General features: G+C 46.4%; 1 protein-coding gene across 1 annotated transcript; it reads left to right on the top strand.

Moving 5' to 3' along the window:
• The first annotated feature begins 494 nt into the window (after positions 1-494).
• ism2a (isthmin 2a) lies at positions 495-23,873 on the top strand. Its single transcript, XM_080012267.1, has 6 exons — positions 495-744; positions 6,093-6,344; positions 14,573-14,888; positions 20,455-20,589; positions 21,332-21,400; positions 22,524-23,873. The coding sequence occupies exons 1-6, from the start codon at positions 616-618 to the stop codon at positions 23,039-23,041; spliced, it is 1,419 nt and encodes a 472-aa protein (XP_079868393.1). The 5' UTR covers positions 495-615; the 3' UTR covers positions 23,042-23,873.
• Positions 23,874-26,959: the final 3,086 nt, after the last annotated feature.

Raw genomic sequence — 26,959 nt, 5'->3', positions numbered from 1 at the left:
CTGCGCAGACGGACCGAGGAGCGCGCAGGCCGACGCGCGCCATGCGAGTCCGCAGCTGCGATTCCGACTTGCAAAGTTGCTCCCCACATTTCGCAGGTTGGTTGGCGGTATCTCATCGTCATCACCGCCACCGTCATCTTCATCGCCAGGTAGTCAGAAGTTGGCTTTTTTTTTGGGGGGGTGGGTGGGTCTCATTCAAGGCGGATCTCGTGCCGGGCTTGCATTTGCGTGTCAGGGTGGAATTGTCCTCCGGTCTCCAGCCCCCCGCAGACTGGATCCCAGCGACGGGTGCGAGGAGGATTTGTCTGTGGGAGAAGAACAGCCCCCCCCCCCCCACACACACACACCCCCATGCCCCCCACCCACCACCTCCCCCACCCCAGATAACCGCGGACCGTAACGCGTCCATGGACTAGAACCATGGACCTTGATTTTACGCGCCGCACGCGTAATGGGAACGGAGAGTCTTTGCTGAGATACTGAGTGACAAGAGCTTTGCCTTGGGGGAGAAGTCTCTCCATCGCAGCGATAATATTCTATTCTGGAGATACCAGCCACACGGGAGTAAAAGTTTCTTTTTTTTTTTTTTTTGTTTTGTTTTTTGCGGTGGAGAAGATGCGGAGCAAAGTGCCCAAGCTCTGGATGGTCGTCCTGGCGCTCGGATTGGTGTCCGTCTGCGGATATCCCACCAAGGGTCTGAAGAGCATCGCGACTAAGGATAAGGACACGTCTTCTACCATCGAGGTATAAAACTTATAGTCCATTATCCGAAGCTTTGGTAGTGGTGTCAGTGAGTAATTAATTATACATGGCATTATATAGTTCAGTCTGAAGATCAAACCCCATTTTAATCGTAGGTGGAGTAATTGGAACAGTATTGCCTGGTTCGTATAATCTGGTAATTTCACTTTCATTATCTGTTAGATGTTGACAATTAGAGATGTTTCCGATATTTATCCCGCCTCCAACACACTCTCAACATTGCTGGTTGTACTATATCAGTGATTTTCAACTTTTTTCATATCGAGAACCTTGAACTTTTCCCCATTTGATAAGATTTTGCCATCGGGACTGTGAGAAAATCTGAGAAGATTTGCATTGTGGATTGGTGGATTGTAAACTTCCATGCCTGGATAAACTATGGTTCATCTAGTTGATATGATCAAAAAAGTCATACATTCAAGTATGACAAGTATATTCTCTAATGGTGAAGTTTCACTATTGATCATTTTGCCGCGGACTCCCTGGAACCTCTTGGCCGGTTCCCTGGCAGGTCCCCATGCTGAGAATCACTGCACACTATATCACACCAAAAAGGCTCATCATTACAGGTTTATTGATATGAGAAAAAAAAAAAAAATTCATAAACAAACACCTTTCACAACTCAACTCTCAGTGTAAGAGTATCCCGGCAGTGAACTCCGCCTGCTCCCTGGCTCTTGCCACAGGTAAAGGGGTCAAAGTTCCCACAGCTCAGAGGCAGAGGAAGTGAACACCGGCAGGCTGTAGATTTGCCTCTGATAACCAATGATATATGGCAGGAAGCAGGTAATAGCCCCCTCTCTCTCTCTCTCTCTCTCTCTCTCTCTCTCTCTCTCCCTCTCTCTCTCTCTCTCTCTCTCTCTCTCTCTCTCTCTCTCTCTCTCTCTCTCTCTCTGCCTCCCTCTCTTTCTCTCACCCTCTGTCCCTAGATTTTTGCCTCCATTTGGCCCCTTTCCAGGTTTCACCAACCCCCTCGTCAGTCATCTCTTCCTTCGTCTGTGCCCGTAAAGAGCGTTTTAGCTATGCTGTATAAGTCTAAAGGTCTTAACTGTACGGACAAATTATACGAATGTGAATAAAGTCCTTCTGGGCGTCTGCGAAGGGAAAAAACCCTTTTGACGAGTCATTTGACTGACACAATTCTCACTAAAATGTCAAATTTGAAGATTTCTTTGTGTTTTGGCTTATTTTCCCATTGGAAGATATAAGCAGAGCTAACAGAGCGCGCTCATAGCCTCCCCAATACCACAGTTGCACTTGGTTAGAAAGAGAAGATCTTAAGATCCAATTTGAAGAAAGAAAGAGCATTAAACAGACTTGTAGTGATTCTTTCGCGGCACCGTCAAACAGGGGACATTCACTTCTTGTTCGTTTTTCCAGCGGCGTCATTCAAAAAGAATCCCATATGTTTCAGTCTCAAGGGTGATGCTGGGATGATGACAGCAGAGCGTCATCCCCGAAACGCAATCCGGAATTAGGAATGAAGGATGAACCCGCAAAAGGGACGATTGTATCGCGTTTTGCAAGGCGGCTCACTAGCGACGGGAATTCAAAATTCTCCGGACCCGAAAAAATTGCCAAAGCTTACCTGGGAAATGTTTGTATTAACCCCTCTTCGTTATTCCCTCGGCCTTTCCCGTTTGGCGAAAAACGGTTTGCCGTGTTTGTTGACACGTTTCTTCTTCTAAAGTTGACATTTCAGGCCACTTCAACCGTTACCCTCCATGATCCCCCACGAATGAGCTCTGCATCGTCACCTCTGCTCTCCACCTTGACACCCCCTTCCGTCTCTCTCTCTCTCTCTCCCTCTCTCCCTCTCTCTCTCTCTCCCTCTCTCCCTCTCTCCCTCTCTCTCTCTCTCTCTCTCTCTCTCTCTCTCTCTCTCTGTCTCCCCTTCTCTTTTCTCCCTTACTCTGTGTTTTCATTAAAGTTCACATTTTGCCCATGGGGTTAGGGTCAGGGTTATGGTTAGGGTTATGGTTAGGGTTAGGGTTAGGGTTTCGGTTCCGCTCAAGTCCTGCTATGGAATGCGAATGCTGCGATATTTCAGACTCTTCTCTGAACTGAAAGAGTAAACTGGGTGGGGTTTGGGGTTTGAGCGCTTGGGTGGGGTTTGGAGCATCTACTGAAGACCCCCCTCCCATCACACACGCACACAACCACACACACACACACACACACACACACACACACACACACACACACACACACACACACACACACACACACACACACACACACACACACACAGGCCTAGGTACCAAATAATGGCACTGATAACCTGTTGCAAAATAATTGCAATTGTTAACTAAATAATCCAACTCCCCCGCCCCTCTCCCCTTCCCCTCCCCCTCCCTCTCCCTCCGTCTCACTCCCTAGAGGGTTGCGGTGTCGAGGGCGCATTTCGTGGAGGGTGTCAAATATTTCAGCCATTTGGGTGTACAGTGAGCGGTTTTTATTGCGGAAAGGATTACACAGGGGGGATGGGTGTGGGGGTGTGGGGCTGTGGGGTGTGTGTGTGGAGGGGGTCACAGGGGGCAGGGGGGTCGGTGGGGGTGAGCGACGGTGATGGGGGACGGTGGGGGTGTCAGCTCCGAAAACTCTCAAATGTCCGGCGCCGTAATTGAGGTTAAGGCGAAATCGTATACCATAATCTGTGCGTTGGCACAGGGGTGGGGGGTGTTTTTTTTGTAGATTTAATCGTTAACTCACTTATTTATCTATTTATTTATTTATTTATTTCCTAACAAAATGTTGTGTTAATCTTTATACTTATTTAACTTACCTATTTTATTATGTTTTATGTATTAATTCATTTATTTACTTACTTACTTATCTAATCATATATTTATTTTTTATTTTTCTGTCATTTATCCATTACTTAATCTTATAATGTATTTATTAAGTTATTAATTTATTTAACTAATAATTTATTTACTCAGTTATTTTTCTAACCCTTACCATTATTAACTTACTTACTTACTTACTGACTTACTCATGTAATTTATTCATGTATCATTAATTAACTAATCTAATAGTTCATTTATTAACGTATTTATCTAATCAATTATTCATTCAATTATTTATCTGAGCCTTACCATTATTTATTTGTTTGTTTGTTTGTCTGTTTGTTTGTTTGTTCATTTTTTTATTTACTTACTTACCCATTTAATCATCATTATGTAATAATTTATTATTGTATCTACTTACTTACTTATCTTACAATTTATATATTAATTTGGGTGATGGAGAAGCACAAGCTCGTGTTTCATTGGACACAACTGGTGCTGAGTTTAAGAGCACACACAGACTTATGTAATTAGGCTCAAGTGCACACACACACTACATGTGCCCACACACACACCACACACTGCAGACTCTATAGGGAATGAAGTCACATTTCTCTCTCTCTTAAACAACCTCGGTTTGTCACGTTGAGGGCAGCACTTGTGACATTTCTATCTTGGATTGGAGTTTGACTCCCCTTGACTCGTTTTCATTGTTTAAACATTTTATTTTTCTACCTTTTTGTGAAATGTGATGTGAATAAACGTTTCCGTGCAAAGCGCTAATGTCATCTGTTGTCCCTGGGAGGGCTTGGCTCCGCTTTGGGGATTGCTGGGGGGCAACAAGGGAGGGTGGGAGGCTGGGTGGATGGACGGTCGAGGTGGGTGAAGCGTCCATTCTACGGGTCAGAGAAGGCGTGCCAAACCCCTTGCTTTCTTTCTCTCTCTCTCTCTCTCTCTCCCTCTCTCTCTCTCTCTCTCTCTCTCTCTTTCGCTCATATTCGTCCTGAGGTGAAGTCCTTGGGCTTGACATCCGCGTTGGCCACGGCAAGGTGTTTAACAGCCCACCGTCCCCTCCCCCAGCCAAGAATATGGTGGGGGGGGGGGGGGGGGGGGGGTGTTGGCTCTCGTGGGGTTATTAATATATGGGAGGAGGGATGGGAAAATGTGCATGCACACACACACACACACACACACACAGACAAACACACACACACACACACACACACACGCACACACAGACAAACGCATACACACACACGCACACACACACACAAACAGACAAACGCATACACACACACACACACACACACACACACACACATGAGCTTGCCAGTCCAGTGTGTCCCTTCAGTTAACTTACGAGCTGGGCCCACCCGGTATTTACTGCCCCAGACTTTTAATCGGCTCCGAGTCGTATAAGGTTTATTGTGGCTTGTCACTTTCTCCTCCAAGGCCACTCGTTCACTCTGGATTGATCCGTTTTCTTTTTTTTGAGGGGTAGATGTTCTGATTAGTCTCGTCTCACCTCCTCGAGTAGGTATGACCTCAGTTTTTTGACTCAGAAAGTGGGGAAAATACAAAAGCAAAAGTCCAAGAAAGAAGGGAACCTACTCCAGTGAAAAGGGCGTGTGTGTGTGTGTCTGTGTCTGTGTCTGTGTGTGTGTGTGTGTGTGTGTGTGTGTAAGACAGAGTGGTAGATGTGAGTCAAGGTGAGACGCGTGCGAGAAGATCGCCAGAAGGCTTTCATCATCGTCATCATCATCATCATCATCATCATCATCACTGTCAACTCTCTCCATCCAGCCGTTCTCCTCCTGCCTTCCTTTTCGTTCCAGCCCTCCCCATCTCATTCATATACTCCACCCACCCCCCCAACGCTCCCATTTTCTAATCCTTTAAACTCGTTTCCTGTTCATTTTCTCCCTGTGAAACGTCCTTAAGTAGCTGCAAAAAATGTAATTAACCGAAGAAGGAAAAAAACCAAACGGAATGTCCCGATATTTACTGTATGTTGATGTTCTTACCAGCTGCAATTTCACACGCCGGAGGTTCGCCATTGGGTTCATGGTCATATCATCCCAATTTTTCCACACAGATTATTTCAGTGGCATTTATAAATTGGTTTCCTGAAACATGAATAATTGGTCATAAACCAGAAGCGCAGATCTCTTCCTGACCCTCTAATCTCGTCTGATTTGGCCAAATTAGTGATACAATGTCGAGTTCGACTCTTTTTTTTTTTGAGACTCGTTTCTCGATACTTCACTCAGTAAAAACATTTGTTACATTTTGTGAATGAAAAGAATGAAGCAAATAAAGCAAGCTACTCCCAACTTATTTAAAATATTTGTTAGGCTATGAACAAATGGTTTGTGAGTCTCGCATCCCAAAGCCCAACTTCTTCGGTATATTTTTCTTTTTTCAATATTCACGAGTGTGCAAGTGTGTAAGAGCAATGCACGTCCGGAGGTTGCTCTAGGATTTGTTTTATTCAAGTTCGTCCTCTGCTTTGCCCCCACGCTCTCTCACGCGACGTCTCAGAATGGCCGCGGAAACGGGCGTCCCAGTCTGGCGGAGCTGGAGCAGGAGAACCTGCTGCAGACGCTGCCCTCCACGCCCTCCTCTTCCTCCAGGGGAGCCGGAGGAAGACGCTGGTCGCAGCGGCGTTCCCAGGGCGTACTGCCCCAGCCCGAACCCGAGGAGGAGGACAATCTGGAACCCTTCATCCTGGACCTGAGGAACTTTCCGGAGCTGGCCAACGCAGACCTGGGCTCACATAACCCCAACATCCAGGTATGCCATCAGTACCAGTACCGGTATCGGATTTGGAACTTTCAAACCACACAGGGGACTGTCTTTTATCCCAGTAGTAAGGAGCATCGTGTTGATAACTAGTCTTTCCCAGTTCCGTGACCTGGTTCATGATTATCAGATTTTAGCTCAAATCAGAGGCGTACTCGTGGTACGCGGGTATACGCAGTATACTCCAGGATTTCCGTATTGCCACTTAAAAATGTACAGGGGTACGTAACAGCATTGTTTTGTGACAGAACTTTCACTTTAGTGATTTTGTTTTGCATATACAGTATAACTGCAATAAAAATATGTTTTGCCGGGGAAGGCTTCACCGCCATTCATAGTATTTACCCTGTGCGCTGTGAAGGGGAGCTCTGCGGGTAGCTCACCTATGGGGACGCGCACACACACACACACACACACACACACACACACACACACACACACACACACACACACTATTGTTGGGTCGTTCGCAAACAATCTGATTTTTTTGAACTTTTGTAGGAATGAAGGGAACCGGGTCTCGCTGGGTGATGAGCCGTTCTTTTTTTGCTGCCAAGTTTTCCAGTTTTATGTCGTCTTGTTTGTTTGAGTTGCCGTCTCCTGCCATCGGCAAATGTTTTCCCCCTCCATGTAAGAGACGGGCCTTCGCCAGGAGGCGCCCTGGTGGAAAAGGAGCTCACCCACCGGTCACGTCAGGTTCACAAAGCGAAGGCACACGCACTATTCTGACTGTGAGGTTTTATTTCAATAAGTTATTTTACTATTATTATGTATGTGTGAAAAATACTGTTTAAACTTGTTCTGCACAAAAATAACTAACTAAAGTACTTTTTTTATCTTTTCTTTTTTATTGTGAAACGTTTTTGAACTTTTATTCAAAAATTTAATATTAACGGAAAATAAATAAATATACGAACGGAGCCATGAGATCCGGTTCCCTTATAAGAGCCGTAATTCCCATCACTACACACCACATATTTCTCCCCTCTGCTGGATTCCCGAGTAATTAACCCCCTCATTGCCACATTGCATTTCTGCCTCTGTTCCAGTAATTCTCCAAGGGTGCACACTTGGACTTGCACTTGCTTATTTATTCATCCATACTCTTTGTCTGTGTTAACGCGGTGGCTTCCCATAGAGGAAGGAAAATAAAAGGGAAACAAAATAGGTTTTGCTGGGGAAGGCATGCCCTTCACAGGCTGCGTCGAGCTCCGGGTTCCGGCTCGACCAACGGGCTCCGGGCTCCCCCCTAATTATCCAGATTCTTTTAGATTAACCTGTTAAGCCGCACGCAGTCTGTGTTTGACGAGCTCTCGCAAGCTCAGTTTTTAAGCCCGGTTTAAGCTCCCGGTATTAGCGGATTAAATTAGATTTCCAGATCAATCCATAACTGTAAACCGTGTCATACTAGCTCGCTGAGAAGCGGGCGTAACGTAGCTCCAAAGTCGGGCGATGGGCATGACTATTTTAAAAAGGATCTCTTGAGCTCTCACATAAAGATATCTGAATGAAACTGGGCTCATTAGAACGGCAAGAGTCTCATCTTTGCAGCCATTCCTGACCTATGTCAGCTACGTAGGGTATGTAAGCTTCAGGGTACTAAACAGACCGTTTTCTGTATGCAGTGAAAATATGTTATTTTTCGCCTTTTTTCTTTTCCCTATTGCTGCACAGTGTGGCACCTCAACACTCATGGAATTGTACAATGAGCATGGCTACAAGGCTGAGACTCTTGTGAATCATAAGAGCCCAGTTGCATCGAGACACCTAGACCATTCATAAAATGTGTGAGATGCACAGGTACATTGAAGATACGTGAGTTTTTCTGAACCATTTTTAGAAAAAAGTGCTCGTCATCCAATCGTCAAAATCGCACAGATCGCCAATTTTCTAGAATTATTGATCCTGCGCCGCAGCGTTTTCTGAAGTGTTTTTCAAGGTCATCAGGTCTTCAGGTGGTGTTTTGGGGGTATTTTTCACCCTTTTCCCCCTCATTCTCGAGTTGTTAAAAATGTCTAGAAAGTGCACCGAAGCTGTGTAATTAATGGTATAAACCTACAATTTGGTGCGGCGGCTGAGAATGGGCATCATTAGGCATGAGTATAATGTTCAAACCCCTTATAGTATTTAGTATATTAACTATACTAGTCTAGTATTTAACCTTTTATTTGATAGAAAGGATTGACATACAGTGTCAACCTGCATCTCAAATTATTCCATAGGGTAAGGCACTTGTATGTGGCATCAACAGGTGACCCACTGCCTCCCCCAACTCCAACCCCCCTCCTCCCACATGAAAGGGGCTCTGAGCTTAACAGATTCAGACCTTGTGTTATAAGAATAGAGAGATATATAGATAATTTATGAATAAAAGGTAAAAAAAAGGTTATTCCAGAGCAGCAAATCAAATAGCACTGTGGTAACCTGCATCCAGTGGCTTTATGAAGGCTTCACGTTCACCATTCAGTCAATGGCGGACTCCCATACAATTCACATCTGACTGTATGCAGAGAAGGTCTAGCATTGCTCTATTGGTGCAGCCAAGTAGTGGCACAGGGCTTTTTATGTTGGCTACTTCATTCATTGATACACAGGACATAGAAAGTATGTCCCAATATATTGCCCGAAAGTATAAGCTTGATGAAGGTATACCAATATAGATCTCAAGAATCTGTGTACACGCGTTGCCCTGAGCAAAACTAGGGAGTAAAGTTCAGTTCAGTTCAGTTCAGCCAGTTCAAAGGAGAGATGCACTTCACACGTTTGAGCTGTTTTCGACTACATAATAATAGCCTAATGTTGGATGCCTTTTCATTTTCACGGATTTGGGCCACATTAGGGTACTTTCACGGCCACACAAGGGTAGCCTATTTGACGCGCTTTAATTTTACTCGTTTTGGGCTCCATAATGTTTTCTGCCCAGAACAACATACTGTAGTAATTGGGTAAGTGGTGCTGCAGGCGGGTCGATCGAGTGCCTGCACTTGCCTTTGCCTAAGGACACTTTGAAAGGAAATCTGGCTACTGATGTGACAGCGTGACAGCGTTGCTACCCACTAGGCCTCTCAGAGAGACCCGCCTTAGGTGAGACCAACAGGACCTGTCGCTGTCGGCCGTTGTTAGATCGGTCGTCTCCTAAAGTGGAAGACGGATTCTAGTGCCAGAGATTGCTGAAATTCTGCCTCTTTCCTCCCCAGTTCCTCTGCTAGCTGTTCTCTCTCTCTCCCTCTCTCTCTCTCTATTTATCTATCTATCTATCTATCCATCCCTCTGCATATTTCTTTACAGCTGTCTCCAGTCAGGAATTCCTCCAAAATTAAATTACCAAACGCACAAGGCTTTTTCACCAGCGGGCCGCTTCGGATCGTCCGAGAAGGCCAGACACCGATCCACGAATACACAACAAAAACAGCGAAGGACGTGAAAGGACTAAGTTGAGTCGGTTACATCAACGCGACGAGCGTTGATTTATTTTGTTTACTTATGTCGCTATGGATTCAAATCCCATCTCTAAGTAGCCCTTTAAAAACCAAAGTACAATAGAGGGTTAGTTTTATTGGTACTCCGATGGATTTGGACAAGAGCGCTGTTAGGACTCGGGGGGGAAAAACTTACCACAAGTGATTCATGTATTAAGTGATTCATCCTTTATTTTTGCTCCCCTTTTATATCGAGGAAAATGTGTCCAACATCCAAGTGGAGCCAGGGCGATCCTCGCTTCGACCCAGACGACGCTATTTATGGGCTTTTATGAGCTTTTTTTTTCTTCTGGAGCCCGAAGTTGAATATACTACGTATGTTTTGAGCCGGATTTTTCTTCCCTTGTTATCCCGTCGAAGGCCGTTCGCCGGTCGCGACGGTTGAGGGTGAGTTCTGGGCCAAATATATCAACCGCACAGCGTTCCTACTATCTACCGCAAGAGGCCCCTACGATCTGGAGACGGACTGTCATTCGAAACGAAATTAACTTGAGTCCCCCCACCTTCGTATCTGATAACTGCAACCTCTGTTACTCATAAAGGAGGCTACGGGTACAAGAGGTTTGACCGCCTAGGGTTCGCGCTGACATGATGGTGATGGCGAGATTAAGCAACGTAGGTAATGAGATACTGGAAACAGTTTTGACAGAACAGGTACAAGGGACTCATATTGAAGACAAAGAGGATTTCAAGTACTGTCACGTACTTTATACCCAAGAACCAATGACACATTGAAGTAGAATAGCCTTGTACACAATAACAGTGAATGGGGAGTGAAAATGTTTTCTTTTCTAGTGCCAATAGAACTTTAAATCCACATTTCGCCTCATTATTTCAATTTTGGTCAAGGATGTCAATGCGTTGTGTTTCAAAGCTAGATGTATCTCATTGAGGAGGTTTAAATATGATCTAAGAGTGTGCTTTTGCCCCAAAAATGCCACTTTTTGCCTCCCTGGCCAGACCTGGCGCCAAAGGAAAGTAACTGACCGGGCATTTCGGTTTTTATGGGCGGGCCCGGCTCCAGCCATTTTGCTGCTGTGGTGGGAAAGTGCGAAAGTGTCCCCGTTGTGCACAGGGTTTTCATTCAATGATGAAATAGAGTAAAATGAATACACCTAAAATCAAAGCACATTGTTTTTTTGTTATTTGTTTTATTTGGAGGTACGGGGGGAGGGGGACAACGCAGCGTCTGCGATCACTGCTCCTTTGCGCCACAATCTCTCCCTCTCCAGGGAGGGCCAAATTCCTGGATGGGCGGAACTGGCGCCCTGGGCAGGCCAATAACGCCGGGTCTGTCTCTGGCTCTCTGCCTCTCGGCTTTTATTTGTATATTTAGTGCCGGTTCAGTCCTTCAACCCCATGGCGCGTACAGTCAACGTCCATAGGACCTTGCAGGTAAGTGCTTGTACATTCCTAGGCCTGGCCTTCTCCCGTCAAAGGGGATTGTACTTAATAGGCACAAAATACATTTCTTCGATGTAAACTTAAGATTGATTGATTGGCCAGTAGAAACAGCCGCTCTTTTCCATTCCTGTATATTTTTATTAATTTGGGGGGGTTGTGGCGGGGGGGGAGGCTAAGCCAGATCTTTCTTTAGAGCCGGGCCAGGATCCGGCCACGTTCTCTTCAGCCCTGATTGATAATGTTCTTTATGGAGCGTAAAAATAAGTGCGAGGGCAGCCAGAGAAAAGAGATAGAGAGAGAGGAGGTGTGTTTTTCGTTTCCCCCTCCATCGCCCCACAAACACAGCGAAAAAAAAGTTGTTGTTTCTTGATATACAACCGCCACGTTGTAATCTCTGCTCCTCCACATGCCGGTTCGTCCTTATAAACAGTTGCAGCCGGGAACATAAACAGCCGGGGTTTTGTCTAGACCTGCAGGGGAAAAAAAACATAGACAAGTGTATGTATGATACCAGTTATCTGTTCATCTGTCTATCCCCCTACTTTGTTTTTCATCCGTGCACTATCCCCCCCCCCCCCCCCCCCCAATTCACAATGGCCCTGTTTATAAAGGCAGAGAACGCTGCGATCTGATCTTTGAAAAAATGAACACGTGCTCATTTCTTCAGAAAATGGCAGGTTACATATATTTATAACGTGATCAGCAACACAACCCTGTGACAAGGTGTTCACAGGCAGTTGATGTCAGTTCTACAGATTCTACCGAAGGTTCTATAGAATCTATAGACGCTTCCCATTATTTCCCATAGGGAAATAATGTAATCTAGAATAAATAATCTAAACCAGAACTAAACCAGATGGATATTATTTATTGATCGTAAATATATCAAATTTTTTACACGTTTCGTCACTGTTTGAAAGTTTTTTTGGGGGGGAGGGATTCTTAGATGAAGACCATTCTATATCTTGATGTACCCCCCCCCCCCTAAACATTAGATTGGACTCATTGGATCAACTTAAAAAAAAATTGCTTCAGTTTGTTAAACCTATATACTGTATATATTTTCTCATATATGTCCTTAATTTCTAAATTGTAAATTGAGGAACCCTGAAAAATATAGAAAAATAAATAAATAAAATATTTAGAAAAATTGGTTTTATAGGTTTTACACATCCAACGACTTGTTTTCAGTGTATATATATTTTTTCAGTGTATATATCTCAAGCTCAAGCTCTTTCACCTCACTTCTGCTCACCCTCCCCTTTTTCTGACCCCTGTCCTCCGTTTCACCCTCTCTTCTTTCCTTCACTCGTCGTCCTCTTCGTCTTCCGCTCGCCTCCCTCTCTGTTTCCACGGCACGTGCCGCGACACGCCTGTCGCTAACCTGTCAGCACCGTGGTTAACCACCAACGGACCCACGGTAGTGGCGGCATGTCGACGTCTACGTGAGGACCAGGCGCTCGCGGTTTTGCCGTCTTCCAGCCTCTGGCGTGGCGCACCGTCAGGAAAAAAAATGACGGCGTTTTGTTCTTTTGTTCTCGGGAAAGTGAGTGGCCCAAGCTCATGAGGCGTTGCACTGGGTTTCAACGTGTTGTACATTAAAAGTGGTAAATCAGTCAGTTGGCACTTCGATTTTCTCTCTCTTTGGAGGATGTTTGATCAAGGTTGGGTGTAGGGGCGTCAGGATTCCCATTCGAAATCTAAAACCTTAATCCATATCTAAGTGAGCGTTGGATTTCAACCGTCAATTTCAGTATTTTTGTGGGTAATGTTGTGCGACATTTTGAGGTTGTATCTGGGATCAGAGAAATCATGTTGCTGCTGCTGCTGCTGCTGGCGTGAGGACACCGACAACAGCAGCACAATACTCCCCCCCCCTTCCCGATGTTAACACGGTTCGGGGCAGGGTTGGACAGGCGGCGGGTGACAGATTGGTGAGGTCACAGGCGGATGCATCGTGGTCGGTTGTCTGTTTCTCGAGGCGGAGCCGCTTTTCATTCTACTTTTTCGCGCAGCAGAGCCCAGTCGCGCCGAGTCAGATCCCGGGACGAGAGCAAGACGGCTCTAGACCTGAGGGTGACACAAGAGGAAGAATTTGAACATGTAAATGACAATTGTGAGGGAATAGAAGCAATGTGTAAATAGTTAATGGCTTGGTTAATGTTCAACTGTTTATCATTCTAGAGTCTAGTTTTGATAAAGCTCTTTAGGTTTGCTGTTTAAATATTCTTATATTTTTGTGGGATGCGACACTAAAGGACGAAGTATATCAATTGCGGACGATAGGCGTTTATATCTTCAGGAGAGAACCAGACAATCGTGCTTTGAGGTCGGTACTTCTACTGAAGGTCATAATCTCACCTCTTGTGGTGGAAACGTGTGAGAAACAAGTGCAAAATGTTTTTCCGTGGCGAAAGTGCTTGGACGCAGTTAAACTCTCACAAATATGAACTGTTGATTGTGAGAGGTCGATAAGTGGATTCACAGAATGATCTGCTTCAAAGTCGTTTCACCCTCCTTTGACGGACATTTGGAGGTAATGATGTATTTGCTCATCTAAATTCCGCTCTATAAGGTGTCGCATGCTTTCGAAGCGAAACTGCATCTGGCCTTGACCTCTGACGACAACGCCACGTGTAGTACCGATAAGTTTAACCCCTTTAATGTTACGCTCTGGTCATTAACTGCATTGTTTTCTGCGACTTGTCTACGGCAGCGGTTGTGTTAGCGAGGCCTCTCTGCGGTTTTGGCAGCTCTGTGCGAAACGCTGTACGTTGGGTAATTGATAGCAATCAGCTCCTTCATCACATTACGGAAGCACTTGGACTAAATGATGTTTGTGATGATGTGTGCTTAAGTCGCTAAACCTTTTCTCAGTTTACTTCCTCACAAGTTGCCGTGGATAATTTCAATACAATGTTGTGTAATCTCACCGCAAATCCCCTGCAAGCAAACCTCTCCAATACGGTCTATGATCTTCACGGTTGTTCTGTGGAAGCCTTGGCTCTCACTCAGACTGGTGATTATTTGAATAAATATTATTTGTGTAATGGATCTGTAGGCTCTGATATCCAGAATAGCCATCATCCATGAGGGGCAGGGTGTTATGGGTGTAGAATAAAGCTGAACTTGGGGAAGCCGGAAATCTATTTCCTACCGTACTCTACCCTACCGTACACTAAAATAGGGTCTTCATTGATTACCTTAATTTTGGTTGCTGTTCAGAAATCAAATGTCAAACATTCAGGTTCAAACTAAAGTTGGGGAAGGGGTTTCTTTCTCCAGTTATCCTTGTTGAAAAGGGTTTTAACAAGCAACCTAACCCTCCCCTGCCAGGTGACCATCGAGGTGGTGGACAACCCCCAGACGGAGACGGAGGTGGAGATGGACCTGGCCAAGGAAGGCCAGCGCAACGACTGGTCTACCTCCTCGTCCTCCTCTTCCTCGGAGTGGGCAGAGGGCCACAGAAAGCTCTTCTGGCCCCTGTTCTGGGAATACCCCGAACAGGCTGAGAACGGGCCGGGCCGGGCCGGCACGGGGGAGCCCAGCGAGGACTACGAAGGCTACGACCCGGAGGAACCTGTCCTCAGCGGCGTGGGCGGAGACTGGGGGACTCGCTGGAACAAGGGCTGGGACGCCAAGGACAACTACGGTAACTATCTTCTCAAATTGTTGGTAAAGTTGTAGGTTTTAACCTCATCTGATATAACATCCAGCCATGTGGAGGTAGCATGTTCTCCCTGTGGTGAGTTCTTCCAGGTACTTTAATAATTGGAGACCCTCAATTACCTTTGAGTGTGTTACCCGTGAACTGGTGTCCCGTTAAGGACCTTTCCCAGCATACCTTTATCCAATTTTCCTAGGAAGTGAAGGTAGACACCCCCCCCTAAATACCCTAAGTAGGAACAATTTGACCATGTCACGCCAATCAATTTCAGCACTGCCATATTTTATTTCCCAATTGACGGAGCACTTTAGAATAGAACAGAGTAGAACTGTATCAAGATTTACCTGAAGGCACAGCGATATACGCCAAGAAGAAGAAACACAAACAAAGATTTTAGATTTAGCCCCTGCACCTCCACATCACAAAGGCCCCTACTGTCTTAACTGAGTTGCCATCCTAAAAGTGTGGTAAGTGTTTAGTCTGTTTAGATTCAAGGACCTGTTTCTTGGTAGAGAAGGTGGGAGAAAAATCCCTCAGAGAAACCTCCTATCTTCGGAAACAATGGGGAGATAAGGTTAAGGACAGCAGACCCTTCAGCTTGCATAACACTGTTCCTCTGTTTGGACGGTGTTCGCTTATCTCTGAGGTATGTGTGTGCATTTGTGTATGTGTTGATATGTGTGTGTGTGTGTGTGTGTGTGTGTGTATGGGGTGTATGGGGTGTATTGACTCACCTTTGTGTGAAAGGAGAGGTTGGATGGATGTCCAGTTCTTGACAGACGCTCTCCATCACACACTCATTTTTCCCATGACTAGTGACAGTGTCCTTTCCCGGTGATTAATGATGCTTTTTTAATGCTTTCTCTACATAAACATGTTACACACCATGCAAATACACACTCATGCACACGCCACGCAAAGTGAGCCAAACCTTACTTGGTTTGGCTCACTTTGCGGTGACACATGGGAAAAGAGAGAACATTGAGGTTAATGTGGCAACATGAGGGGTTAGAGTCATGAAGGACAGTCTAAACGTCATTTAAACATTCCTGACACACCAGCTATTACAACAAATGCATCTATAAACTACAGCTCCATATTTATGCTAGGTCACAAATATTACATAATCGTATGATCGCAATTATTTTGGCTGATCGCAACCAATTTTCCCAATTGTTACATTCTATAATTATCTTTTCATCCAGACGTCAAGGGATTTTCAAGCCTCTGCGAGCAATGTTGCAACAAATAGAACATGAATTTGGTGCATTTCCGTCAATTGAGTCGAGGAAAATGTATTCCCAAATTCCCATGTTCAGGGCCAATAAATGGCCCTTCTTCTTAAGGAGGATGTGTATTATTACACTACTGCAGACTCATACTAGGACTGTGACATAAAATGAAGGAAAAGCCAATTAAATTGTTTAATCGCAATTATTATTGTCTGTGACAATAAATGGCCCTCTAAACTTTGATGATTCTCTTATAGTAGACAGTATATTATCGTGTTGCAAGAGTGTTTTTGGTAAATGGTATTTAAACATAAATCAATTATGTGTAATATTATTATATTATATTAATATTATTATATAGATCGATATAGTAAATTCAGTGTTCCATGAAATTTGGTTTGACAAGTACTAGGATGTATAGAGTTACCTTACCTACATAATATTACAATATACATGTGAAATAACACATTGCTGCTGCTCAGTTGAAAACCTCATATCTCAAAGTAAAGTTTGGAACGTTGAATAAAAACAGACATGGTAAATATATATCTAGTGGGTCTCAGGGTCTGTAGTCCCAAAGGTCTCTCTTTAGGTTCTCTAGTCAACAGAGCCTCGCTGGCTCTACCCTGAATCCAGGTGTATTTACCTTCCCATGAGCTGTAGTAACTAAAAACTCCCAACTGATGAACGTCGCAGCTTCCCAGTGACCGTTAAACTCCCGCTCCTCGGTGGCAAGGGAGACATCTGGGGGAAAAAACGGGGTTGATGTTTGTGCAGCAGATTTACAGGACAAAAATACGGGACAATCTCCAATTTCAACCAAATCGGGACATTTGGTCTAAACAGAGATCCGCGCTTTTTTTCTTCAAGGCAGGAGCAGAAAGTGTTGTTTCACAGGCTGCCTTGTACGTTTCTATGTTCGCCTATGGCTCCCCCCAAAGGTTTATACGACCCCCGAGTGGGAGACACACCGGCTGCATGAAACTGAGCTTGTGTTGGCGCCGACCTGATTCTGCGGAATTCCAGGTGTTGCTTCAGACTCTGCACCCCCTCAAAAGTTCTCTCTCCATCACCGCGGAAACATCTGTCTGTTTGATGTTTTGTCTTTATCACTCCTTTGCTGTTTGTTTACATCCTTCCCCACTGGATCTGACTTTATTTGGTTCTCAAATGAGCTAGAAATTCACCTAACGACGGAAATTATATCTGTGAAGTTTGGAGTCTTAATGTGCATGTGCACTCACACACATAACTTCAATTTCATGTTCTCACACTCGTTTTTTTCACCCTCGAAAACACACGTGCGCGCGCATTACACACAAACACACAAATCGCAGGCCAGCTGGCTTGAGTTCCTGGCCGATCATTAGTGCCATTATGACTTTCCCGAGAAGAATGCGATATACATTTTGGATTTGCAGTGCATCATTAACTTCTGTGTGAAAACAAGCTCTGGGCCGACGAGCTGTAAATCTCCGGGGCGGCGGTGAAAAGTAAAAAGTGCAGATGTGCTTTAGCGGCAGACCCGGGATCAGTCCAGTGCCGGCTCCCCAATGGAGTTAGCGAGGGAAACCGATGCGGATTCGGCAAGAGAGATGGCTGGTGAACACCCCCCTCCGTGCCCCAAGCTCCTTCACCTGCCCTAAGGACTGGACAACCACCAGCACTGGGCACTTGACTTCAGTGGGGGATGAACTACTCTGAAAGTACTGTACTTAAATTATTAAAAGTAAAAGTACTTGTCATATCCTGTGCTCTGATCAGCAGTTTACATCCAGTCCCTGACTTTTTCTCACAAACTAAAGTAATGTGACTGAGTTAGAAATGTGGTAGAAAGGGAATAGTAGTACAGATATTTGCTTTGAAATGTAGCGGAGTATAAGTCGAAAGTCTCCGAAATTTAATATACTTGAGTACAGTTACTTGAAAAAGTACCTCCACCGCTGCGAAGTAACTCCACCACCTCTAAGTAACTCTACCACAGAGAACCTCCACCACTGCTAAGTAACTCCACCACTGCTAGGAAAGTCTACCAATAAGTATCTCCATCGCTGATCAGTAACTCTACCACAAAGAACCTCCACCACTCCAAAGTAACTCCACCACTAAGAACCTCCACCACTGCTAAGTACCTCCACCACTGCTAAGTAACTCGCCCACTGCTAAGTACCTCAACCACTGCAAAGTAACTCTACCACAAAGAACCTCCACCACTGCTAAGTAACTCTACCACCAAGTACCTCCACTGCTGGTCAGTAACTCTACCACAAAGAACCTCCACCACTGCTAAGTAACTATCACTAAGTACCTCCACCGCTGATCAGTAACTTTACTGTGGCACTGCTAAGTACCTCCAGCACTGCTAAGTACCTCCACCACTGTAAAGGAACTCTACACAAAGAACCTCCACCACTGCAAAGTAACTCTACCACAAAGAACCTCCACCACTGCTAAGTAACTCTACCACTAAGTACCTCCACCACTGTTCAGTAACACTACAGTAGCACTGCTATGTACCTCCAACACTGCTAAGTACCTCCACTGCTGCTAAATAACTACCACTGCTAAGTAACTCTACCACCGCTAAAGCCTGGTTTATAGTCGTCCCAGACGTATGTCGTTTAATGTGCATAAATGCCGTAGTTGTGCCACTCGCTACAGTGCTGCTCGGCGAATTGTCGTGAGGGCGCTCACCTCCCAGTTTTTTGGAACTCTGCACCGTGCACTTCAGGAAATTCAAGATGGGGGCGTTCCGAAGGAATGTTGTAAAGAGGCCCATTGGTATAATCTGTACAATCCATCCATGCATGGCCACAAAAATAACCAGATGGCATAGAATTCATGAAAGGAGACAACTCAGATTTGGACTATTTTAATACTTCGGCACTTCTTCGTAATGTTTACACCTGAGAATATCACCACGGCATCTACCCGGCATCGTGCAACTATACAGAATATGCTTGTGCTGTCTGGTCGTTCGCGTGCCATGAGCCGCACGGCTTGCTTACAGCGACTATATAGGAGCCTTAAGTATCTCCACCCCTGCTAGGTACCTCCACCACGGCTAAGTAACTCTACCCCTAAGTACCTCCATTGCTGCTAATGCCGACTTCAGACTACGTGATTCTGGCCTGAATTTCCACTCACCGTCAAGTTTTCGGAGATCGCTGAGCAAAGCCCCAAATCGGAGGAAAATCACGGCGCGCTCCGAGCGACGAGCGCATGGTGTGAACCTGCTCACGACGCGATCCTACTGCGCGCCGCACGCTCGGCGGCAGACACCAGCGAGATATCAAGCATGTTTGATATCTGGTTGTGTTGGGCTTGACTCGGGAGAAAGGCAACGAGCTACAGCAAACGAAAGCAGACACGGAGTGGGGGCGGAGGAGTCAAGAAGGAGAGACGGGAGTGCACGGAGCAGTAGCCAGAAACACACAACGTACATATTTTACTTTTCTTCTCTAGGTTTTAATATACTTTTTACTCCAATAAAAAAATATATAATCCTGTCCTGCGCATGGTATCGCGCCGTTTCCGGTGTCACTTCTTACGTGTGTTTTCGTGACAAAACATAGATTGGAGACCCGACGGACTTGTTGGGATTCCTCCTGGTGAACCGCCACCACTGCTTTGCCTCACATGTTATACTTATTTTAATGCATTTGAAGGCTTCTATTTAAACCAAACTTCCACTTTCCCCAAATGACAGATAATATGAGAACGTTATTGATTTAATGGATACATTCGCAGTCAGTACGATGCTGCTTTTTGGGATTTCAACTTTCTTGTTGTATTTCTTTTTACTGCGCACAGCTGTAAAGGTTTACTTCTCACTCTTGCAACTTCAGAGAAGAAGGACTCTTCACTCCCGCCTCACTTCCCCTCCTCTTCCTCCTCCTCCTCCTCTTCGGCCCCTTTGAAGTGCCTCCGTCCTGTCTCCTGGAAGGGAGCCTTGTTTAAATACGGTGGAACGTGTCTCTGAGGTCCTGGCGCTGTCGTCCACCCCCCGACCCGGTCTCTTTCTTGGCTGCCCCTTAATTGCATAACTCACGAACACCAATGTGCACGCTGAAAAACACATCCAGACACACACATTCACACACGCATACACACACGCGCGCGCACACACACACTCACACACACCAGCTGGGCGAGGAATTCGAGGAGGCCCGACTTCAAAGACGGACCCCTGATATGTCCAGTTCTGTCTGTCTGTTTTTCTTCCCCTCCCCTCTTCGCTCCCGCTCCTCCTCTTTATCTCTGACCCCCCCCCCCCCCCCCCCCCCCATCCCCACCTCCCTCCATCATCCGTCTCCCAGAGTATGAGGAGGAGTGGAGCGACTGGTCCCCGTGCAGTGTCACCTGCGGCCAGGGAACCCAGAAGCGCTTGCGTTCCTGCGGCTATGCCTGCACCGCCACCGAGTCGCGCACATGTGACCTGGAGGGCTGCGCCGGTGAGTGGGAAGCCATTTTGTTTTAACTGGGTGACATAGTGGTTTTTTTTTTGGTTTTTTTTTTAATCATCATTTACAACAGTCCACTGTTCCTCTCTTTGCTCCACTCACCCGCAAACCACCTTGAATATATTCACCGATATATCCCATGTTTAGAGGTTTGGCCAGAGGTGACAAGGGCCACGCCTGAATTTGGTGTGAGAGGCCACCTCACGGGCCACCCAAGTCTTCTAAACTTTGATATTTCTGATCTGCCAGGTCAGAGGTGGGACTTGTCGAAACTGTTTATAAGTTAGTGAGGAAATTGTCCAGGTTGTTTATTTTATTCCGTTGGTGTAGCGAGGTAGGGCTTCCCGTGAACTATGAACGAGAGTCAGAAGAATCGGTTTTGTCTCTGAGTTGTGAATGGAGATCTCACAGGAACCATTCCATCCGGACTCAGTGAAAGCGACGCTTTCGTCAGAATTACTCACGACTCCTGAGTCATTTCCGAGGCTTGTTCACTGCTGTACCAAGGGGTCATTCGCGGGTCTTCCATCACTATTGGAAATGTAGCTGCAAGCCTGTCCAGAAGCCTTAGGACGGGAAATGTAAGCAAAGTCCTATGTTTATAGGCAGTCTAGCTAAAGCCACTTTGTTCCATTGAAGGACGGCTGTAGTATTTGGTGATTGGGTACGGTGATTTTAGGGTGTATTAATGTCGTGTGTGTACTAAAACCATCTTTGTCTCGCCGCTACACAGACGCAATGGGTGCGGTGACCGAAATGACTCCCATCCAGATGACCAACAGCACAGACGGACTCGACACAAGTAGGTTAGACGGTCTATGAGTGTGTGTGTGTGTGTGCGTGTGCGTGTGTGCGTGCATCCGTGTGGTGAGGGCGCAGTTTTAATAGCCTCTTCCCCCCCCGCTTGATTGATGGAGAAAGTGTCCTCCTTGGACCTCGACCGTAGGTGTCCAGTTTGGAAAAAGTAGAAAAGTCAGCTTCCTCTCCCCGCTGTCTGCTCCTCTCTGCGGGCGTCCAGACAACTTTGAAACATGGAACCTCTCTTTCCAGAGATATTCACTACTTTCATTCTTTTATTTTTTTATTTTTTCACTTTGTTTTACTGCTCTCCTGCCGCTAATCGCCGGCCAGCGAAGGCGATAGCTCATTTCACACATCAACCATAACAAAGAATACACCGGGAGAGAAGAACATAATATAGAGTTTGACATTTCTTTCCTCTCTCTCTCTCTCTCTCTCTCTCTCCCAAACCGTCCAATCACTATGGAAAACAAACATTAGAGAGAAGAATGGTTTTTAATTCAACCAGAGACAAGTTTTCATATTTTGGCATACAGCACCGCAGCCCCAAGCTCAGATTTCTCTTGTGTTTCAAAGCAGGAATTAGGCATTGAAGAGAAACATTTTTAGGTACCCTTTCTTTTAAAAACCTGCTCGCATGTCTATGGTTAATGAAAACCATGCTTGACGTCTGAAACGTTCTGAAAATGGATATGTTAGCTGTGTACAGATTGTCCCCTGAAGAACAAAGTATCTTGATGGAGGATGATGAAATTGCTTACATTTGTCGTTGTTTACCCTATTCATAAATCCTTCAAAAAGAACAAGAACAAACATGCACTTGCGAACATGAAAAATGCCAAAATTTGCTGTACTGACTTTCTTCATCAACATGAATAAAGTGCAGTAAACTGATGATGAACCTCTGAGTGTCTGAGCACAGCTAACCTGTTTGTACAGTAAATAAATAACACTTCCTCAAACCACAATTGGCCCCCATTAAACACTTTCCATGCTAAGGAAATAGTTTATTGGTATTAACATGGGATTAAGCACAACTTGACCCTTTTTATCACCTTTCCTTAATCTTGGTGAATACAGTTTGTTGACATATTCTAACCTTTTTACAACCCCCACCCCGTCAGATGTGGACAGCTGCGAGAAGTGGCTGAGCTGCAAGAACGACTTCCTCCAGAAGTACCTCCACCAGGTCCTGACGGAGCTGCCCAGCTGCCCTTGCGCCTACCCGTCCGAGGCCGTCTACAATGCCGTCAACCTCGCAGACCCCAAGCTCCGCAAGACCTACCGCTGGAGAGACGCCAGCGGCCCCAAGGAGCGCCTGGACATTTACAAGCCCTCGGCCCGCTTCTGCATCCGCTCCATGCTGTCGTACGACAGCACCACCCTGGCGGCGCAGCACTGCTGCTATGATGACCAGATGAGCCTGATCACACGGGGTAAAGGGGCCGGGGCACCCAACTTGATCAGCACCGAGTTTTCCCCGGAGCTCCACTACAAGGTGGATGTGCTGCCGTGGATCCTGTGCAAGGGCGACTGGAGCCTGTTCCACTCCGTGCGACCTCCCAACAACGGGCTGGACTGCGTCCACAACCCGGTGGACGAGGTGTACGAGGCGGACCTCAAAGAGGCCAGGGAGTACTGATCTGCTGGGACTGCGATAAAGGCCACACAGCAGAGGAGGTGGAGGGAAAGGGATTCATAGCCCGCCGGCATTTTGAGGGTCAACAGTGTTCTTTTGAAGCGCAGTTTGACTCCAGGGTGCCCCCAACCCACCAAACTCGAAGACCCCTCTTTCCGAGTTTTAAACACAGCGGAATTCCTGAGCTGGGAGTTGTTGTTGTCGCATTATCATGACGTCCACCATCAAACTACTACACCTCATTAAACTTGTCACTTTGACAAGTATACAGTATACAACATTATGTGGTGGCCATTAAACCATGGACAGCCAATGTTGAGAAAGCTATTTTATATTGTTTGTTGTGCACAGGGACCCCTGAAATAACACTGGCATGGAAACTATTGGAACTATTGGACAAAACAAACACTTTGTAGATGTCAAGTTTGGTTACACCTTCAGTACGTTTCTTCAGTGGGATGCCATTCAACCAGTGTCTGGTGATATATAGACTCTTAACGTTGCTGCTACGCCATCAGGATGTGCTTTGCTGAGCTGAGAGTGGTGGTTGTTGTAATAGTGTGTATGTGTGTGTGTGTGTGTTAGGAAGGTGTGTGGTTGCCGTTGCGCCGGCTGGAACAACCAGCCAAAATGGACACATGTATTTATTGGTCCAACACGGGCCTGAATCTCAAAGACTCACAAGACAGATATGACAGGACGGATACCCAATGCCTCGTTTCCCTGACAAGCTGCTAAAATGGACGTCCAACGGAGCGTCGGCCGCCGCGCTCGACCCCTCTCTTCCTTCATCCAACTACCTGGTTCAGTTAAAAACCCTTCAGTCAAACGCAATGTGAATTAAACGTACTGAGACTCATTCTCTATTATTATCGGCCTTTGTTTTTTGAATGCCCTTAAAGACGAAGCAAAAGGATTCTCAGCGCCTTCGAGGCTTTAATGGGGATTCTGGCCTCAGTGAACTGACTTCCAGTTCTCCCAAAACAACAAACCCCTTTTTCTCGTTCTCATTTCCCGCCATCTCGGCCGCGCGGCGTTGAAGTGTTTTGCTTTCTCACTCTGGGTGTCATGTCGAACGAGACCTTCAAGCGGGGGCCGCTGGAAGAGAGGGCTTTGAAAGATCGGGGTGTGAGTGAGAAGTGAAAGGCTGGAAAGTGAGAAGGCGTTGATAGTGGAAAATTAGGTGTAAAAGGAAATACGGAGCCAAGGGAGGCAGAGGGGGAGAGAGGGCGAGGGAGAATGAGAGAAACCTTAAACTCGATTTTTATTTTATTTTATTTTTTGCGTTTGTAGCCACCATGTGTTCACAAGCTGCGCTGTCTCATACAGATAAAAGTTTGGGAGTGAGGGAAGAGGAAGTTGTGGGGTTGAAGGATGGACAAACTCTTCCTACCCGACAACGACTCTGTGTGTGTTGGTGTTGATGTGTGTGTGTGTGTGTGTGTGTGTGTGTGTGTGTGTGTGTGTGTGTGTGTGTGTGTGTGTGTGTGTGTGTGTGTGTGTGTGTGTGTGTGTGTGTGTGTGTGTGTGTGTTTTCTGGGCTATAGCTGACACTGGACTGGGGGTGGGATGGAGGGGTGGTGGAGAGAGAACAGAGGGTCCTCTCAGTAAACACAGCAAACCCTTTGAAGTTTGACTTCTCCCAAACCTCCCCCACCACCCACCCACCACCTTCTCCTCTATCTGCTCCTCTGACTCCCCCATGCCCCCTCCACCCCCCGCTGTTCTGCGGCCCCTGTTGGGTTTGTTGGGTTTAGGGCCCTTGACGGCGTTGTTGTTTTTGAGGAAACCTAATCCCGCAGCGGGGTTATCAGTGGTTTCTGAAGGTCCGCGGTGTGTATGGGCGGGTGGGGTGGGGTGGGGGTCACCCGCCCGAAAGACTAAATGAACAAGAGCATGATTCGATCAGGACCGGCGGCGTTGACAGGAAAATTTGCTGTCGCTGCAGCGATGGGGGAGGGGGTTGGTTTGTTGGTTTGGGCGTTACGAGGTGTGTTTGCCATTCTTTCTCTCTCTCTCTCTCTCTCTCTCTCTCTCTCTCCAATCTTGTGCTTGTCCATCAGCTGAGGACCAGGAACTCCTTTGTGCTTTGTACTCTCCATCAGGTTGTCACGCACACCATCCTACAGCAGCAGACGTTCAGTGTAGGTGCGCACGGGTTATGCACAGGTGCGCCTCCCGACGGAGGTCGACTTGGGGCGGTCGGTTCTGTGAAGGCGACAGCGTCCGAAAGAGAGGAACTCAGAGGGATTCCCGCCCTTTCTCTCTCAGCGCCAATCCCAAATATGAGACCGGGGCAGCGGACTGCGCACGGGTGGAACGCGCAAGCTTTTTTTTGTTTGGGATCAAGCAATAAGAGGGTGCCGCGGCCAGAGAATTCTTCTGGCCGCGGCACGCTCTTATTCCGCGGTAGGTTGAGCTGCCACGGAGTCGGATGAGATCCCGACGGAGCGGTAATTTTGTTAGGGTTTAATGTCAGATGGGCTTTTTTCAGGGAACACAAGGGTTTTATTTATTCATAAGCTTTTCCTTCGGAAAAAATACGGTCTCCTATGCTTGGCTTCCCAAGGTAGCGGGCGAGAAAGTGAACTACACCTGTCACACTATACTGTTACGAGAAATTCACGTAAACATTTTTCGGGAGGGGGCGGTGGCGGAGGTTCAGCGCGTTTGTTACAGTTGGCCGCCATCGCCGGGTCGGGTCAGCGGCCCTTGGGGTGAACTGATCACTGGGAAAACCGAGATCTTATCAGCGCCAGGAATCGCGGCGTTTCCACCGACCGTCACCCTGTCTGCACTTTAGTGCAGTGCCAAGATGCCACCGGAGGGTCCAGCGCCAGCTGACAGGAGGCGTCCTGCACCCCATTAACCGAAAAAAAATGCAACGGAGATTAAGGCTGGAGTAATAGATCCCCGAGGCGAGTGGGGTTTATCCGTCGGCGCGTCCAGCTGAATAAACTTTGTAATTTATTTTTTAAAACATTTCTCTTTTGGCTATTAACAGGTCCAAGCCTCTGCAACACGACCCGTTTTGATTTAACACGCACGTGTGCCTCACATAAAACACAAATGCGCCGCTTTCCACGGTCCTACAGTTGCTGATCGTACAAGGACGGCATGTGCGGAGGAGGAATGTGCCTGGGTGATACTTACCGAGGCGCGGTAAGGTCAACATCTCACAGGTCCAGTTATCATCAAATTCGTTTCGTATTTGCACTGCCTCACCACAAGCAAACCAAAAGTTGTAAACCACAGTCGCATGAACAAACAGGCCCTACACCGATTGGACAGTTTTGGAGGCGGCATTCTGCTGCGTTGCTATCATACCGATTGTGTTCTCTGAAATCCATTTTCCCTTTGAGGTTCTCTTGGGCCAAGATATCCAATGGGATCTGCTTAGAATTGGACGGTCAGCACTGTTAAATGGTACAGACCTCTCGCCCAATGGCGTCCTTCTCCACTCGAATGAACGGAGCAAGCGGACGGGCGAACGAACAAAACTACAGGAGCAAAAGACATCACAGCTCAGTCAAATCCAACCAAACAGGCTTAGGTTTGAACGTACCTTTCCGGTCCTCTCTTGTGTGGGTGTAAAATTTGAATATTATTGGGTGTGGCATATCCTGTACGCTAAAGGTATACCGACCTGAAAAAGGGTCTCTCTCGCTCTCCCTCTGTCCTCTCTTTGTCATAAAGAGAATGACACTCCAACAGAGAAGTGGAGCAACCTGGAGAAGAGAAAATGCGTACCCCATAGGCTGGCAGACAGGAGACAATTCCCAACTCTGTGTTGGGGGCTCCTTAATTTGGCCTAACTCTTTTAACAACAATTGTTTTGAGAGCAAGCCAGCGACTCTCAAGCCTCTCTCTCTCTCTCTCTCTCTCTCTCTCTCTCTCTCTCTCTCTCTCTCTCTCTCTCCA

This window comes from Zeus faber (genome assembly GCF_960531495.2).
Source record: "Zeus faber genome assembly, chromosome: 13".
NCBI lineage: Eukaryota > Metazoa > Chordata > Actinopteri > Zeiformes > Zeidae > Zeus > Zeus faber.
Note: the sequence above shows the minus strand (reverse complement) of the source record. Positions and strands in the feature narration are given on the sequence as shown.